The 19,965-nt window shown below is 33.7% G+C and overlaps 1 protein-coding gene across 4 annotated transcripts in view; it reads left to right on the forward strand.

Moving 5' to 3' along the window:
* The window catches only part of Mrtfb (myocardin related transcription factor B), a 215,363-nt gene that overhangs the window by 76,489 nt on the left and 118,909 nt on the right, over positions 1–19,965 (forward strand). For 3 of the 4 annotated variants that reach the window (XM_063226567.1, XM_063226566.1, XM_063226568.1), the window contains exons 3-4: positions 8,995–9,209; positions 16,115–16,177. In XM_063226567.1, coding sequence (XP_063082637.1) covers positions 9,056–9,209; positions 16,115–16,177 — 217 coding nt within the window. In that variant the 5' untranslated portion in view covers positions 8,995–9,055. The remainder of the gene's footprint in view (positions 1–8,994; positions 9,210–16,114; positions 16,178–19,965) is intronic. The other variant, XM_063226569.1, reaches the window with a different exon arrangement.

A 19,965-nucleotide genomic window follows, 5' to 3' on the forward strand; every position in this document is an offset into this window, starting at 1 on the left:
TATTGGTTCTGCCTATCCAGGAACAAGAGATATCTTTCTGTATTCTGGGATCTTCTCTCTCTCTCTCTCCCTCTCTCTCTTTCTCTTTCTCTCTCTCTCTCTCTTTGTTTCTCTCTCAGACAGGGTCTTGATACGTAGTTCAGGCTGATCTTAGACTCACTATGTAGTTCAGGTTGGCTCGAACTCTTCAGAAATCTTAGTGCTGGGATTACAGGCATGCGCTACCATGCCTGACTCAAACTCTGTTCTCAGAGTACTGTAGTTTTGAGTGTATAGCTCTTTCACTGTTACATTGATTCCTAAGTGTTTCCTTTTTTGGTGGGGGTCCATTGTGAAAAGTGTTGCTTCTCTAATTTCTTTCTCAGTGTGTATGTTATTCATGCACAGCAATAATGGTTTTTAGTGCTGATTTTGTATTCTCCTATGCTACCAAGTTTGGTTATTCTAGGAGACTTTTGATAGTCGTCTATTATAGTGCTGTGTAATCAGCAAATAATTATAATTGTATATCTTCCTCTTCTGCCATATTTATTTCTTTCTCCTGTCTAATTGCACTGGCTAATGTTTCTAGAACTCTATGTGAAACAGGAGTGTTGATAGTGGGCATCCTTATCTTATTCCTGATTTTAGAGTGAGTGCTTTCAGTTTTTGTCCATTTAGTGATGGACAACATATTACGATTTTGATTGTTGGTTTATCATAGATTGCTTTTACTAGATTAAGATAAAGACCTGCTACTCCAATTTTCTTCTAGGGTTCTTATCATGAATGTGTATTGGACTTTGTCAAATGCTTTTCCTGCATCTATTGAGATGATGGTTGTTTTTCCTTTGCTCTGTTGATATGGTATATTACATTAGCATATGTTGAACTATCCCTGAATTCCTGGGATGAATCCTACTTGGTCATGGCATATAATCTTATTGATGATTAGCTGCCTTCTGTTTGCTAGTATCTTATTAAAGATTTTTGCATCTATGTTCCTTAGGGAAATAGACCTATAATTCTCTTTTTTTTTTTTTTTCAAATCCTTCTCTGGGTTTGGTTATCAGGGTAATGCTTGCTTTTGGAAATGAATTTGGGAATATTGCTTCCCCTTCAATTTCCTTAAGAACTTTTAGGAGTAGTGGTGTAATAGAAATATCCATTCCTCACCCCAACTGCCAGTATATTTCAGTGTCTTATTTGCCCAGGTAATAGTTCCTGTTGCAGTGCTGGTTGCTTCTGGTCTTTTTTTTTTTTTTTTTTTTTTTTGGTCTTTTTCCTTTTTTATCAGTACCAGGGATCGAACTCACTACTGCCTGCTTGCAAGGCAGGCGCTTATGCCGCTGAGCTAAATCTTCAGGCCCCTGGTCTCTTAGAAATGGCTTGTCACTGTGATGCACATTGCATAAACCAATCCCCAGTTGTCAAGCCATTCTGCCTCTGTACTTCTGTTTGCTTATGCCATATAAGCCCTAGACCACCAGAGATTGGGGCCTGATATTTTGGGAGTGATCCCAATCAGTGTCTGTTGATATAAAATAAGTCTGCCTCTAAATCCTGGGTGGTGGTTCACTGTTTCTGTTTGCTCTTGCAGTGGCATTAGATCTTCTCTAAAGTTCTTATATAATTCAGCAGTGAATCCTTCAGGACCTAGGCTTTTCTTTATTGATAGTTTTTAAATTGCTTCTTCAGTTTCCTTGACTGACTGGGTTATTTAGAATTTTTATATCTTCTTGATTCTGCTTTGATAATTCATATGCATCTAGAAATCTATTTCTTCTGAATTTTCCACCTTACTGGAGTGCAGGTTCTCAAAGTAGGTGATGATTTTAAGGTAGTATTAATGATCTTTTGGATTTCTGCAGGATCTGTTGTGATTTCACCTTTTATTCCTAACTTTATGGATTTCGGTCATTTTATTTGATAAGGTTAGCTAAGAATTTGTCTGTTTTAGTCTTTCAAAGAACCAACTCTTGAGTCATTGATTCTTTGCATGTTTTTCAGTTGTATTAGTTTCTGCTCTGATCTTCATGATATGAGCTTTGAGTTTGTAAGTTACTCTGCTTTTTTTTTAGATGCTTCTCATTCAACATTAGAATATTTTCCAGAGCTCACTTTGTTTTTCTGATGTATAAATTTCTTTTGTAGGACTGCTTTCATTGCATTCCATAATTATTGGCATTATCATTCAGTAGTGGAATCTATTTTTTTCTTATTTTCCTTTCTGATCCATGATTGTTTAAGTGAGTTGTATTTAATTTAATGTGTCTGTGTAGTTTTTCTGGTTTCTTTTGCTGTTTATTTATAATTTCATTGCACTATGATCTAATAATATGCATGGGATAATTTCAATTCCTTTACATTTACTTAAGCATGTTCTGTGAGCTAGTGTGTGATTTATTTTGGAGAAAATCTCGTGTGCTGCTGAAAAGAATACAGTGCATTGTTGTTGTTGGAACATTCCATAGATATCTATTAAGTCCATTTGTTAAAAAGTTTGGTTTAATTCTGATATTTTTGTTTTTTTTCTTTTTGTCTAGTAGATCTGTCCATCACAGTGGAGTTTGAAGTCCTACATTACAACTGTATTAGTGCTTGTCTGATTTTTTTTTTCCTGTCCATTGGTGTTTTATATAATTGGGTATGCTGGCATTTAATGTGCATATATTAATGATTCCTTTTGGATTATTCCTTCAACAAGTATATAGTAATCTTCTTTGTCTCTTCTAATTATTATTGGCTTGAAATTCCCTTTATCTGCAAATGAAATAGCTAGCCACCCCTGCTTTTTTCCAAGTTTATATTAGAATATTACAATAATGTATTGTTTTCCATCCTTTGCCTTCAAGTTTGTGAATTCCTTTTTTTTTTTTTGGTCTTTTTATCGGTACTCACGAACTCACGACTGTCTGCTTCCAAGGCAGGCGCTTATGCCGCTGAGCTAAATCCCCAGCCCCATGAATTCCTTTTTGAGTTAAATGTGTTTCTTGTATGCAGCATATTGTCAGATGTTGCTTCTTTATCCATTCTGCAATCTGTTTCTTTTGTTTCTTGAATTGAGATTATTCACATTGATGGTTGTAAATTTTATAGATTGACTTGTCCTTGTCAGTGTATTATTTTCTTGTTGTTGCTTCTCTTTCTTCCCCTTCTATTTAATTGCTAGCCTTGCCTGGTGGATTCATGTGATTGTTGTCTTCATTGTGTTTTTGCATATTTCTTTTGCATATTTGCATTTGTCTTACAGCATATTGCTGAACTTTTTGAAGTACTGGTTTAGTTTGAATTTTTTCAGGTGTATTTTTATCATGGAAGTATCTATTTCTACATCAATTTTGAAAGATAATTTTATAGGATACATCAGTTGGGTTGGACGTTGTTCTCTTTAAGGGCTTCAGATACTTCACTCAAGCTCTTCTTGACTTAAGGGTTTGTGTAGAGAAGTCTGCTGTGATTCTAATGGACTTTGCTTTGTACTTTGTTTTGGTTTTCTAACAGCTTTTAATATTCTGTTGTGTTAAATTTCTGGAATCTTAAGATTGTATGCCTGGTGTAGTTTTTTGTTGTTGTTTTGTTATTCTGGTTTTCCAATTGTGGCTAATTGGAGTTCTATATCCCTTACTTATCTGTATGTCACATTCTTTTTCCATCTTTGGAAAATTTTAGTATTATTTCTATGAGTAAGTTTTTTTAATGTCCTTCGTACTATCTTCTGATTTTTCCTTGATTCTGATTAATCCTATGTTATTCTTCTTTGCATTGTGTAGAAGATATTGAAATGATTTCTCATGGTCCCTTGCTAGTTATATGATGTCTTTCATTAGACAATCACTAATTACAATTCTGTCTTCTAGATATGATATTCTGTCTTCATATTGGTTGATTCTGCTACATATACATTCTATAGAAGTTTTAGTCTGCTGCATATTTGTTTTGATCTGTTTTGTGGAATCTTGTTCTTTTGTATCTTGGGCTTTCATACTTTTCTGAACTCCTCTGTCTCTCTCTTTTTTTAACCTGTACCTGCTCTAGATTCATTCATCATGTTTTTTGTTATGGTCATCATCTCTTTAATTATCTGTGTAAATTTTTCTTTCTAGAGACTTATCCATCCACTTTGTTACTTCTGCTTTTACTTTTTCAGAAAGTTCAGCTGGGTGATTTTTTATTTATTTCACCTTGGTGCCCCCTGGATTTGCCTTGGGCAGGGTCTGAGGTTGCGTCTTGTTTTCTCATTTTATAGTTTTTGTTTGTGTTCTGTGTTGATGCTCATAAATTGTTTATGGTAGATAACTTTACTACTGTAACAGAAAATGATCCTCCTAGCCAGTATATTTCAGTTTTTTAGTTGCCCAGGTAATAGTTATTCTTTCTGTCTCCTAGAAATGGCTAATTACTGTAATGCATAACTGGTCACTATGATGTATATTGTAAAAACCAATGAAAGACAGCCAAGTACTCTACCTCTGTACTTCCCCTTTGCAATCCCATAAAAACTTCCCTCCCTGAGCCTTCGGGGCATGATATTTTGGGAATGATCCTCATCAGGGCCCATCAAAGTAGATAAATCTGCCTCCAAATCCTGGGTGCCGTTTAGGTATTTCTTCCATTGCACTACTAGTATCAAGATATCTTTAGGAAATGGCAATTTTTCAGAGATGTCTTGTAGGCATAGTCTTTGAGTTTGTCACAGGATCCTACTTCTGTTTATTAGGGATGAGAGATAGCCACCTATTTGGCCTTGCACCTAGTTCTTTGCTACTTGGCTAAATTATGTTTATGTCTTCCAGATAATTTGGTACCTTGGTTCAGAAACTTAATTTGTAGTATAGTCTTTGGGAAGATGACATTTGTGTTAGTGTGAGGAGGATGGCCCTGCTTCTGTTTGTCATCTGTTATGTAGTTTGTGATCAGAAACAAAATTTTATAGAATGCTTTTGTTTGATAACTGAATTGTTTGGGAAAAAAGGTGTTTGTCAACCAAGGTATTACTGTATTGGCATACAAGAAAGATCAACTGATCATAGCAACTGTGTCACCTTGGCTAAAGTACTACAATCAGCAATAGCAGTAACATCCAACTTAGACTGAAAAATGACAAGCTGTGATAAGTATTAATTTGCCATCTCTAGTCATTTGTACAATAGTTATCGTTGTATCACAAAATCTAAGAAAATCAGAAAATTACATACAGTAAATATCCATTCAAAAGAACAACTTTAACCTAAAGGGAGGAAATTAAAAGGAAGAAGAGGAAAAAATAGATAAAAGAAGAAAATGAGATTAGAATGTAGGCTGAATGACAGGGAAAGATTATGCAAGCTTCAGAAACTAGTGAAGAGGAAGAACAAGAGAAATGGAAAAAAATGAAAAAACAAATATAGGAAGAAAGCAAACCAAAAAAACTAAATAGCATTCACACTCAGAAAGAAACAGAAACAATTGGAGAGTGGGGAAAAATCCAAAGGAACAACAACTACCACAGAGGAAATTTTTCTGTGATTTCAAACCTATCATTATTTTCTGGGATCTATAATTTTGTGTCAGTGTCCAATTTAAGGCCTGATTCTACTGTGACTAATTGAAAAAGGAGATGCTCAGAGCCCAGATCTATGCTGGATAATTCTAGCAAGCCAGCAGTAGGTTTTGGGTGTAAATTTTGGTTCTGTGACTTTCAAATCCATGGAAGTCAGGTTGAACTAGTACCTTAACTTGATATCTGGTCATGGGTTTGGTACCTAAGTGATTGAGCTTACAGTATTCTGGGTGTCACTTGCTGGCCTACCCACAGCTCTCTTGACATTGGAAGTCTCTTGTGATTGTTCTCACTCAGTCACTATGGTACCACAGCTAATTGGGCACAGTTACCCTTTCCTTAAAATGGTGTCTGAACAAGCATACTGTCCAGGCAACACAGCAGTTGCTTGGAGTGCTTGGAGTGCGTCACTCCCTAGCTGTTGTAGCATACAAGCATCCTTTACTGTATTCCACTGTTGAGTTTCCTACTGAAAGTCTCTGGAGTCTCCTGCTTCCACTGTGTCTCAGTAGATCTTATCTTTTTTTCTCATGCCACAAACCAGAAGCCAGGATCCAAAGCGAAAGTGCAGGCTGCCTTTTCCTTTTTTCTGTGTTGGTGGTCTGTAGGTCCCAGTTTTCCCTTCAGGTCATTCCTGAGTCCCAGGTATCCACCTGTCTCCTTTTCTTTCCCAAGCTGTTACTTTCCAGTGTCTGTAGACTGGTTTTGTGGTCATGAATTTCTTTAGGTGCTCTTTATCAGAGAAATATCTTACTTCTTCATTTTTTAAAGATAATTTTTCAGAATGTATCAGTCTGTGTTGGAAGTTTTTGTTTTTGTTTTTTGTAGGGAGAAGGTCTTGAAACTTCTTTCAAGCTTTCCTTGCCTACATGGTTTATGTTGAGAAGACTGTTGAAATGTATATATTTTATGGAATGGCTAAATTGAACTTACAACATACATTACTTAATATTACTTATCAATTCTTCTATGGTATAGACATTTAAAGTCTACATGTACCAATTTTTAAGATTATAATACATTGTAATAAGTCACAGATACCATGTTTTGTTTTGTTTTCTCCTCTCTTCCTTTGCTTTTAGAGGATACTTTTAATTGGATACTTTAGAATGTCATTTTAGAATTAATTAAATATTTTTACAATGTCATTTTAATCCCTTTGTTGGTATTTTCATTAAAACTACTAGTTTCATATTTGTTTTATAAATTGCTATATACAACCTGTACTTCTTGGTTTTTAAAATTAAAATTACGTTGCTTTCTTATAATGTATAGAAATGTAAAATCACTGAATACATTTGTCCCTTTCTCCTCCTGTATACTACAGTAGTCATATATATGACAAGTACATATATAATTACCCTCACAACAAAGTATTATACTTTTTATATTGAATAATATTAAATTAAGAAAAAAATAGTCTGTTACTTACTTACATATTTGCCATTTCTGATGCTTCTTCAAATTCCTGAGATCTAAGTTTCCATATGGTACTACTTTCCTTCTGCTCAGATAAGTACTTTTTAACATTTCTTAAATATGTGCCTCCTGGTGACAGTTTTGTCTTAGTTACAAAAGGATATTTTCATTGGATAGGGAATTCTGTATGACAATTTAGGAACTCTAGATTTTGTTTAGATTTCCACTTATAAGTATTGTTTTATTTTAGCAGGAAGTTAACTTTCCTGAAATCATGTTGGCAAAGTCTGTCTTTCCTGTGGTGGGCAGCCCTAAAATCTCAGTTTTGTTACTTTTGCTTTAGCTGGCCTACCTGTAGTATACTCTGCACATGAATAGTTCAGGAATCAACCATAATTGGAGCAAGTTTATACACAGAATTTCAGGACTTCCCCTTTGAAACATTTTGGGAACTAAATAGTCAAGAAGCGGGATCCTTATATACATGATCGTATACATAACTTTCAGGAAAGGTACAAAGGCTATGTAGTAGAAGAAGATAATCTTTTAAGCAACTGCTGCTGAAACAACGGGGTACCCATACCTGCCCCCAAAAAGGAGCTTTGATTCTCACTACATTTGTAAAATTAGCTCAAAGTGTTTCACACACTTAAGGTAAAACATAAATCTGTATCTGCAGGAAAACATAGAAGATAATCTTTGTGACCTTGGTTTAATAAAAATTTATTAGTGTAGATCACAAATAAAATGATCCATAAAATAAAATATTAACAATTTTTACCCAGTTGGAAATATCTATTCTTCACAAAACACTGTTAAGACTACAGGAAGATTAACCTTTGACTGGGAGAAAGTATTTGTATAGCACAAATTTGACAAAGCACTTGTGTTCAGAATATGTCAGAACTCTTAAAACTCTTAAAACTCAAAACTAATTTTAAACAAGAACAAAAGATTTCATCAGATATTTAACCAAAGAAGCCATAAGGATAGTAAATGCATTAAAAGATGTTTATCATTAGTCAGTAGGGGAATACACATTAAAACTACAGTGAAATGCTATGTGCCCACTAAAATGATTGGAATGAAAAAGATTGATCAGATGAAGTGTTTGCAAGGTTGTAAACAATTAAAATTCACATACCTAGCCATTAATAAAGAAAAATGGTTCACTCACTTGTGAAAACAGTTTGTCAGTTTGTTAAATATTTAACTGTATGGCAGGTATGTAATCCATTTACCCACTTCTAGGTATTTGCTCAGGAAAAATTAAAGCACATAGCTGAGTAAATACTTATATAACAGTGTTAATAGCATCTTTGTTTGAAAAATTGTAAACAACTCCAGTGTCCATCAGTAGATGAATGACTAGATAATCTGTGTATAAAATGCTACTAATGGCTATAGTCCAAGTGTGTTGCATGACATGGTTTCAAGTTTCTTACTATATACTGTTCAGTCACAAAATGTGTCTTACAGGATTTTTTGTGCTTTGGGAGTTAATGTTACCAATTTCTGTATCAGTCAGCATGGTCTAGTTTATGCTTTGTTAAAACAGCCCCAAATCTGAGAGACTTAAATTTTCTTTGTCATGAGCTGTGTGTCTGTTATGGGTTACCAGAAAGTTCTTTTTTCCTGTTGTTTTCACTCCTAGACCCAGACCGGTAAAGGAGTCTTAATCTGAAGTCTTGTTGATTGTTGTGAGTGTATGTAGGAGTCTTAAGATGGATTTTTCAAGACAAACAGCTGCTCTTTTTTAGCCTTAATTGATATTCTCACTTAAGCCTACATTAAGATCTTTAATGACATCAATAGGTATAGCTTTCTTTATTTCTTGATTCAAAATCATTCAACTTTTATTTACCATGTAAGTGATGTTTTAGATAATTAAGTATGTTATTCTGTGTATTGGACAAGGAGCCTGAGGTCTAGAAAGGGATAAGGGCCCCACAGCAATAAAACTGGACTAGAACCCAGGAATCTCAGTTTTATAGTTTTGTATAAATTGGAGAAAAATAAATGTGCCATTTATTTACACATACTTGTTTTGCCAGTCTCTTCAACAGGCCACATATAGGAGGTGTCTCATTCCTTGTTGTCAGTGGGTAGAGCACAATGGATCACGGAGGGGCTCTGGACACCGAAGATGAGCTGGGACCTCTAGCACATCTTGCTCCAAGTCCTCAGAGTGAGGCTGTGGCTCATGAATTCCAGGAGCTCTCCTTGCAGTCCAGTCAGCATCTACCCTCTCTGAATGAAAGGAAGAATGGTAAGTTGTTAAGCACGTGCTTTTGACACTTTGACTGAGAGTCACCCTCTTGTAAAGCGTAGTTTATTCCTGATTGCTAGTGATTTTTTGGTTCGTTACATTAAGCAGTCTATTATGAAGGATATACTTACAGAGGTACCAGATGATTTAAGTCGCAGCACAATTTTACTTTCCATCTAGTTCTTTCATTATTTCTGCAGTGGTTTTGGTATTAACTTTGCCTTTAGAAAGCCACTTTAGATTCAGTCTATTTTCACACAAGCAAATTGCATGCTGGAATGATACTGGAAAGTCACTACCTGTGTTGATGCTTGGAAAAGCAATTATGGCTGTGAGTACATTCTGTTTCTCTTTCTCTATTTCCCTTATGGGATAAGTTTCTTCAGAAGTAGTACAATTTGTTATTTCAGTGATCCACCAAGGCAAAAACTTACGTATTTTTTTATATTCATGAGTTTATGTTACAATCAGATTTATAGTCCTTTTATACAAAATGAATATTTTTAGTCTTTCCTGACATGTTTAGCAAATACTCATTCATCACAGAACAAGCCAGAGTCTGCAAAAAATACAGTGTTACCAATTTTTAACATAAATATAGATAATACGCACTTATATTTTAATACTTAAAATATGAATATAATGTAATGTTAAATTTTATGAACACACTGAGAATACATATTTGAAAAAGCAGAATTAAGAATTACAAGAGGGGGGCTGGGGATTTAGCTCAGCGGCATAAGCGCCTGCCTTGCAAGCAGGCATTCGTGAGTTCGATCCCTGGTACCGATAAAAAGGAAAAAGACCAAAAAAAAAAAAAAAAAAAAAGAATTACAAGAGGAACTGGGCATGGTGGCTCATGCCTGTAATCCCGGAACTCAGGAGGCTAAGGCAGGAGGATCGTTGGGAGTTCAAGACTAGCTTGGGTTACAAAGTGAACTCAAGGCCAGCCTGATCTGCATAGTGAGACCCTGTCTCAAAAAGACAAAAAACACAAACAAACAAACAAACACCACGCACACACAAAGAATTGCAAGAGGATTTACTACTGTACTTGGCACATTTCTAATGAGTCTTAACCTTTATAAGAGTGTTTTTAAAGCCAGATGAAATAACTTACCCTGTAGAATGCTTTCACATACAATTTGTTATTTACTTTCCTACTTTTTGAGTAGTCCTTGTTATTGCCCTTATGATAATTTTTTAAAATGGTTAAAAGACATACACTGCTACTTTTAGTACTTTACCAAAGGTCCTTAATGTGCAGCTGCTCTTCCTTGCAATAAGATTTTATTTGTTTTGTATCTGAAACTTGTTAGGCTTAGCTTTTGACCATTTTGACTGTTTCAAAGTAATGTCTTGGCCAGATTGCTGCTCCAGTCCTTTGGAGGATGTTATTTACTGGTGTTGGTTATCAGGTCTGTATAGTACATGTGAGCTAGCACAATAAGTCCTCAGCTTACAAACATTCGAGTTGCAGACTTTCACAGATATGAATGGACCTCACACTTGTTTGTTTTATGCTTTACCTTGTATATTTGTGTCCAAGATATGTAAGACTCACTATATCGAATTTAAGAACAAATCTGGCATATGAACATTCTCCCAGAACAAAAGTTGTTGGTGAGTCAGGGACTTACTGTTTTTAGAGTAGGTTACTACCCTAAAAAAAAAAAAAAAAAAAAAAATATGTTGTGCTAGTATAAATCAGGATCCACAACTGGTCATCTGTAACAGAGAAGAGAAAGTTTATGTTTCATGGTCATACACTTGATACAGTTTCCCATGTTCTCTTACAGAAGTTAATATAGATGCCTAAATGTAAAGTAAGCCAAAATACAGAGTAGTTTCCCATTATAAACTCTTAAAGAGAGAGTGAAATGGTAAGTTTTATCTAGTAATTTAGTTATATTTTATGAAGAAGTGCTATAATAAAAAGCATTGTTTTTTCTAGTTTGTAGTTTATAAAGCTATCCTGCCCAAACTCTGTGCATGGTCAGTATTTTTATTAATGTATTATGATATCATCTCTCTAGCTCTAATTTCCAAAATGTTTCTTGATTTCTCTTTTGTTTAAATTCCAGAAGTTTCTTCACACATGCATGATCTGACACTAAAAATTTCATGTCTAAATCACAAGTACCATTCACAAATCAGTAGGACTTTTTTTGGAGATTGTATATTTATAATCTCTGCAACATAATCTCTTATGTTTGATTTGTCATTGATTGTAACTTCTGTATTGCAACATTTTATGAAGGTGTAGTTTCTGTTTAAGAATTTAGCCTTTTTTTTAGTTTAAAAAATGTTTTAAATTTTTATGGATAACACATTCATAAGGCTTAAAATGTTATAGGTAAATAGTGAAAAGTAGGTCACTCTCCCAACTACTTTCCTAGAATTAGCCACTGTGACTAGTGTCCTTTCTGAGAATAATAGTATTTAACAACTTTTAAAAGCAGTTTTAACAATATTTTTTTTTATTTTGGTACTGGAAATCGAACTCAGGACCTTGTGCTTGCCAGGCAAAAGCAGTTTTAAAAAGGCATCTTTATAATAACATGCAACAATTCTAAGGGTATAACCTGGGAAGAATTAATGTATTGATTTTGTTCCTGTTTTTTTCTCCGATTCTCATTAGAACTTTTCTATAAATGTAAAACAAGCTTTGAATGAGATTAGTTTTTAAGCTAGTGTTTTCGTACAAAAATACTTTCTCCTATTAAGCAAAGCACCTTGTAGTGATACAATGTATAAGGATTCAAATACAAGATAATTCCTTTTTCTATGAAATCATTTCAGGAAGTTAGAAACCTTACTTTATATTCAAGCATATGTATATTCTTAATTTTGAGCTCATGATATATTATCTTAATTTATATATATATATTCCAAGGTATAAAGAATAATCTTTGTATAGCTATCAGAAATACAGGTTTTTGAGGAGATGCTGATCAAAGGATGCAAATTTTACATTAGACAGTGGGATTATTTGAAGATACCTATTATACAACATGGTGTCTATGATTTCTTAAGGTATGTTATAATCTTGAAAGTTGCTAAGAGTAGATTTTACATATCCATACCATAAAAGAATTGATAAGTAATATTGAGTAATATATGTTATTAGCTCAGTTGAACCATTCTATAGAGTATGCATATTTCCAAAAAAATCATGTCATACATAATAAATATGTACAGTTTTTATTTTTCAATTAAATAAAAATATCTTAGCTTTCAATAGTCGTTTAAACTGAACATACTCATATTGAATACTGTGTAGAAGAAAAGACTTTCTTACTTTACTCATTTTTTAAATATGTGTTCATTTTTTGGGCCTTTATCATATCAAAATATATTTCCCTTAGAATTAACCACACTACCAGGCATGGTGGCACACACCTGTAATCCCAGCTCTTGGGAGACTGAGGCAGGAGGATCATTGCAAGTTCAAGACCAGCCTGGGCTACAAAGTAAGCCAAAGGCCAGCCTGAACTGCATAGTGAGACCCTGTCTTAAAAAGAAAAAAAAAAAAAAAATCTAACATACTATTTAGATGTTATAAAATAATCAAATTCAGATATTTTATTGGGTTTTATTGTTATTCCTTAGCATTTGAGTTTCATTTATTAGAACTATATTATTGTCAATTGAGGGAAAAATAGAGGTATTTCAATTTGTGATTAGTATATATAAAGATTATATCATCCAGTAGTTTGTAAATAAGCTTTATAAGGAAAATGAAATTGACATTTATGTAATGATTCTAAGATCTCTCATTTTTTATAAATATTTTATGTTAGTGAAGATAGCAGAGTGGCTAGATAATCCCACTACTGGAATTAATATGAAGGATGTTTAGTAAAGATAAACTGAAGTTTTTCTTAATGCTGAATGTGGCCAAAATAATTCTCTAGCTAGCAGTACCTCAAAAGTAAGGCAGTCACTTTGACAGTTAACTTTTCCCAAGTGAGCTCCTCATAAAGGAAGGTAATCATACAGAAACGTGTAAGTGTAGTACACCTTTACTAAAAATGTACACTCAATAAACCTTTAGCTTTGTTCTGGCATTTTATATACAGAGTAAATCCATCTGTATGTTTCAATATCAGCATCTTCAGCTGTCCTGTACTGTGAATAAAATTGAAATCATTTGAAAGAGTAGGTCATTTTTGTATTTGAGTAGAAAAAGCTTAAGTACTGTAAGTTGAATTCTGCTTCATAAAATCAGGAAAGACAAAGCAGATTGAGACAGCATCTGAGAAAGAGTAACTATTCACCTGTGCCCACAGTCTGAGGTGACCCTGCTCTGAAGAACTTGCCTTCATGAGGTTTTTTACAAGACTAGTAAGTTGTCAGGCAGAACAACTTAAGAGCTAATTGTAAATCAGAGCTTTTACATTATTGCCAGTATTGTTATAGAGTAAGCAGAGTAATTAATATGGATTCCACTTTTGAAAGTTGTTTGGAATTTTAATACTTTTTGGTATGTCTCTGGTTCTAGGTGTTTTTAAGGTATCAATGTGCCTTAATGTGGTCACAGATTCACCATGAGCCAGCTTTCATTTCAGTATCAAGTAATAGCAAAATCATGACTTGCCATCTTCGATATTAAAAGACTTTTTCAAGTTCTGTTTACTATGAAATAAAGTGTTTTAGGCCTCAGTAAAGAGAACAGATTTATTTGTACTTTTTTTAACTTAGTTTCTGTATTTGTTAGGCTTAAATAAGTTTCATCTTGAAAAACATTAATTTTATTATACAGAACAGTTTTAGGCTATCTCTTGTTCTGTTCTCGATGATCACTTATTAGAGAATATAATTTATTTGAGTTTGCTGAACGCATGGAAATATATGGTGGCTCTCTGTTTTAGATTCAGTATATAACGGAACCCATCCACTGAAAACTGCTTGTTTGCCTTGCAACTTAGAAAATAAATGGCATTTGTTTGCTGCTAATCTTTTTTTGGAGAGGTACTCTGAAAGTATTTCTCCACTCCTCATTAACCTGTTAGGCTTATTGTCCTTCCAGGAAATGCACAAAGGTGATACATATTTGCTTTGGAGAAAGCTGAATTCCTAAGATTGCACATGTGCTGAAATAGTTGCATGGAGATTAGTGAAACAGGAAATTTCTATCTTTCTGTAGGATTGACAGCCAGACAGAAAATACTCATGTCATAAATTGAAAGTAAATAAATGTGTACTTAATAGCCAACACAAAACTATAGGATTTTTACTTTCCTTTTCTATAACTAGAGATAATAGAAATGAGTAATTTTCTGTAAAATAGTCTTACATTGGCTTTTTAACATTTAAGAACTGAGTATTGGATGTAATTCTCAAAAACATTCTTATACATTTGATCATTTCTTTTCCTGCTTTCAGGAGTTAGGATAAGAAGCAAAATATGTATATAAGTCTGTATTTTTTGAATATAATATTTGTTAGTCAAGTTTTTAAAAATTTTTAAATTAGGCTTCAGGACTTAGACTAAACACAACTTTAAAGTTCAAAACAAGTTAAAACTTCCTAACAACTATAAATGAAATTCTTAATTTATGACAGTCTTCATATGCTGATTGTTTATGGCAGTATCTCAAATCCTTCAAAATGTGAAAAAAGCATTATAAGTACTCTCTTTCATAATGCTGTTTATAAAGTTTCCCATTAAATAACATATTTTGTTCACACAAAGTATATAAGCATCTATAACCCGTCCACCTTCTATTTTTTAGTCTGGGTTTCTTACTTAGTTACGTTGATACTGATGATTTATTTGCTTTAGTGTATTGCTGTATACACCTAAATGGCATGCATATGCATGTAGGGTAGAGGGTGTTAAAGGAATTTTCTTGCTCTCATTTGTACCTATCAGAGTCTGAAATGAAGTGGCAGCATAGCAGTAACATGACAGTAACATGAGCGTGTTTTAGTTATCTTCGGGAGTAGGATGGATAAAGCCTACAATTAAAGGTACATCATCAGCAAGACCCATAGTCCACAGCTGTAGATAGCCCTGTTGAAGTTTTATTTTGGGTAACTTTTTCAGTCTTCAGATTGTATTTTTGGAATTGTAGAAGTTAGTCTTGAGAGATCAATATTAACCATATTTGTTAAAAAGAAGATTTAGGACATAAAATACCATTTTTAAACTACTAATAAGAACATACCACTGTAAAATTATAAAAATGCTTACCTAAAATTTTTACATTTCCCCAATTACTAGAATCATAGAAGTATACAGTATCTTATACGGAGTATTTGAGATAGTTTTCTTAAAATTATAGTCCACTATATGATTTTTTTAATAGACATCAGATGAGTGAATAAACAGATTTATTAAGGAGCAGTCTTTGTCATCTCTGCAAAAACAGTTGTAAAAGACAACATATAAATGGTTAATTAATAAATATTACTAAACTATTTCTAGATACTTAGACCTCTCAGCTGCTTGAATTTAAATAGTTTATCATTAGTCCTTTTGCTGAGGGTAAAATTAAATTAGGAGCTCATTTAACTTATCTCTGCCACCTAGTCTTAATCACAGACTTCTAGCCAAAAAAGAAAATAAAAGGAAAAAGAAAAAGACATCAGATACTCATTCTCTGTTGTATTTGTAAGAGAGCCTGTTAAGTATAAGGAGTACACCAGAAAAATGTGATCTGTGATTTTTATTCTGTTGTTACTTGGCTGATATTTTAAGACATCATTAATGCAATACTGTTGTGACAGAAATCAATAAGACATAAAATAACAAATGTATTTAAATTTTCTTTTGATTTTTTTATTAGTAATCACCAATACCAATGAGTAAATATACCCACTGTTTTTCTGACTCCTTTAACTTAATCCATACTGTTGGCATTCCTGCCCTCACCTGCTGCCCTCACTATTATTAACAGGAAGTGTAGTCTTTGGGGAGTCAGGACTCCAGCTTCCTCTGCTGACTCATTCTGTGAGTGTGGGTAAGTCTGAGAAGCTCTCTGTGTCACAGTTAAGCCCATTGCAGTATCTGTACAGTAGCTTCCAGCCCATGTGTCTTTCTCTGGCTGCTCTTTCTCATTATGTCATATGTTCTTATTTCTCATTATCACTTTGCCTGGGCTCCCACTGGGCAACAGAAACCGAAAAAAATGAAAGATAACTTCCATCTCAGTTAATTGACGGAAATTCCTATAGATACAAATTAGTCGTGTTACTATCCATCTCTTTTGTTTGTCAGACTTTCCTCTATCTTTAAAAGGAAATTAACTTAATATTATTTTTAAAATAATGTATCTAATTTAGGATATGCAATATTTTCCTATTTGTAGTTTTCAAGGGCTGGCAGGTATGTATTAGAATTTTTATAGCAACATTATCCTATCAGTTCAAAGGTAATATTTTTAACCCAAATTATTTGTTATTTTCTAATCATTTTTGATAACATTGGCATTAAGAAGATGCTAGTATCTGTTTAACCATCTTAAAAATTTCATATGTGACCCCTATGTTTAATAAAAGCAAAATGAGAAAAGCAGTAAGTCTGCTTTACCACTTGTCTTTGGTTCGTGGAAGCTAAAATTAAGAACTGACAAATGTTAGGATGATCAGCACTCTGTAGATTTAGGATTGATACCTACAGAAGACCCTCTTTCACAGAAGACTTGATCCAACAAGCAATTACGAATCACCATCAAGTATTATATGAAAGAAAAATTTGTCAATCAGGATACTCAGCTCTCTCACAATATTTTAAAAAATACTATTTCAAGGGTAGAAAAAATAGATATTTTTAAAATTTTCATTAACACTAAGTGGTCATTATTTCTCTTATCTTAAAATAATTTCCAAACTTTAAACCTCTGGTATAGTGTGAGCAGTTCAAGCTATAGTATATTCTCAAAAAATTGTTGAACACGTGGTATTTATTTAGTCTTTTTAAAATTCAGTTTATTGGTACAATTTTGATATGCATAATGATTACATTCATTATAGGGAATTTGTACCAGTACATGATATATCTTAGTTCCTTTTTTTCCCCCATTCTCCTCCTCTGTCTACAACCCTTCTTCCTCTCCTTATTTACAGAGCTTTGTTTGCATTGTATCCTTTTTTTTTCTCATTTTTCCTTTTCTCTTCCACTCTTCCCTAAGTCCCCTTTCCCTTTGAACAGTTACTTCCTATTTCACAATATCTGTTGTAAATTTTGGTTCTTATTTATGCTTTGAGTTTCTCACACCAGAGAGACAACACAGTATTTACACATACATTTGATTTGTTTCACTTTAGAGTATGGTCTCAAGATCCATGCACTTAACTATAAATGTCTTAAGTTTATCTTCTATGACTGAGTAGTACTCTTGTATTAAAAAAAAATCTTGTTTAATCACTTGTTGGTTCATAGGCATTTGGGTTGTTTCCAAGATTTAGCTGTTACAAACTGTGCTGCTATAAACAAGGGTGCACATATATCACTGTAATCTGATACTTCGAGTTTTTTGGGGAAGATACTAAAAAGGCGACCAGCTGGGTTGAATGGAACCTCTAATCCTGTTTTTTGGAAGAATCTCCACACTGATTTCCACAGTGGTTACACCAGTCTACACTCCCACCAACAGTGGTGAAGGGTTCCTTTTTCCCCCACAGCTTTGCCAGCATTTGTTATTGGTTGATTTCTTGGCAATAGCCATTCTTTCCTGAGATGGAATCTCAGCGTTGTTTTAGTTTGCAACTCTTGAATGATCAGTGATATTTAACATTTTTTATGTATTTCTTGGTCATTTGTGCTTCTGAGAAGTGTCTTTTCATTCAGATGCCCTTTTTTTTTTTTTTTTTTTTTTTTTTTTTTGTCTTTTTCCTTTTTATCGGTACCAGGGATCAAACTCACGACTGCCTGCTTACAAGGCAGGCGCTTATGCCGCTGAGCTAAATCCCCAGCCACAGATGCCCATTTTTGGATTGGGTCTTTAATTTGGGAGGAAACTGACTTTTTTCTGTACGTTCTAGATGTTAGTCTTTTGTCTGAAGGACAACTGGCTAAGATGTTTTCCCACTCTGTGGGTTGTCTTTTCACTCTGTTGATGATTTCTTTTGCTGTGCAAAAGCTTTTTAATAACACAAGATCTAAGTTGTTGATTCTTTGTAGTATTTCTCATGCATTTGAGGTTTTGTTCAAGAAGATTGCTTACATGTATGTCGAGTTCTAACTATTCTCTCTTGCAGCAGATTTAGTGTTTTTGTTTTAATATGTAGATCTTTGATCAATTTCAATTTCAGTTTAGTGCATGGTGATACACATGGGTCTCGTTTTAGTTTTCAGCATGTGGAAAGCCAGTTTTTCTAGTACCATTTATTAAAAAGAGGCTTTGTTTCTTCCAGTAAATTTGTTTGGCCCCTTTGTGAAAGAGAAGGTAGCTGAGTATGTTTGAAGTTGTTTCTGCCTCTTCTAATCTGTTCCATTGATCCTCAGGTCTGAGTTTTTTGTTGTAGTTTGTTTGTTTTTTGCCAGGAGCATATTGTTTTGTTACAGTAGCTCTGTAATATAATTTTAAGCCAGGGATTGTCATACCTCCCTGATGTACCTTTGTCACCCAGAATTACGTTTGCTATTCCAAGTCTCTTCTGGTTCCAAGTGAATTTTAGAAATGTTTTCTCTACTTCTGTGAAGTATGTTAATGGTATTTTGGTTTGAGATTGCATTAAATCTGTATAAACGTTTTGGGCGAATGCCATTTTTACTATATGTTGGTTCTTCCTGCCCATGACCCAGGGATGTCATTCCACTTTCTTCAATCTCCATTTTCAGAGTACTACAGTTTTCAATGTAGAGATCTTTGCTTCCTTTGTTATATTGATTCCTAAGTACCTTTTATTCTTACGTTATTGTAAAAGGTATAGTTTCCTGAATTTCTCTCTTGATGAGTTTGTGTATAGAAACGCTATTGATTTTTGAGAGTTGACTTTGTATCCAGTGACTGAATGTGGTTATTAAATCTAGAAGTCCTTTGGTGGCATTTTTGAAGTCTTCTAAGTAGAATATAATGTGATTTGCAAATACAGATAGTTTAACTTCTTCCTTTCCAATCTTTGTTCTTTTCATTTCTTTCTCTTGTCTAATTGCTCTGATGTTTCCAGAACTAATATAGAACAGGAGTGGTGATAGTAGATATCTTTGTCTTATTCTTGATTTTAGAGAGAAGGCTTTCAAGTTTTGACCATTTAGTATGAGTTGTTGAGTCAATAGTATGTTGACTCTTGGTTTGTCATAGATAGCTTTTATCAGATTGAGGTAAAAACCATCTATTCCAATTTTCTGTATGACTTTTATCATGAATGAGAGTTGGACTTTATCAAAAGCTTTTCCACATCTATTGAGATGATCATACGGTTTTTGTCCTAGGTTCTGTTAATATATTTATTGATTTTTGTATATTTAACAATCTGCATCCCTGAGATAAATGCTATTTGGACATGGTGTATAATCTTCTCGATGATTTGCTGCATTCTCTTTGCCAGTATTTTATTAAGGATTTTTATATCTATTCTCATTAAGGAGGTTAGCTTGTAGATCTCTTTTTCATTGAATCCTTTTGATAGCAGGTAATACTTGCTTCCAGGAATGACTTTGGGAGTATTGCTTCCCTTGCAATTTCATTAATGAGTTTGAGCATTAGTGTCATTAGCATCTCCAAATTTTTATAGAATTCAGCAGTGAGTCCATCATGTCCTAGGCCTTTCTTTTTTGGTAAGGTTTTAATTACATTTTCCATTT

The sequence above is a fragment of the Cavia porcellus genome, unplaced genomic scaffold, assembly GCF_034190915.1.
Source record: "Cavia porcellus strain 051 isolate PalLab524CR breed Dunkin Hartley unplaced genomic scaffold, mCavPor4.1 scaffold_16, whole genome shotgun sequence".
Taxonomy (NCBI): Eukaryota; Metazoa; Chordata; class Mammalia; order Rodentia; family Caviidae; genus Cavia; species Cavia porcellus.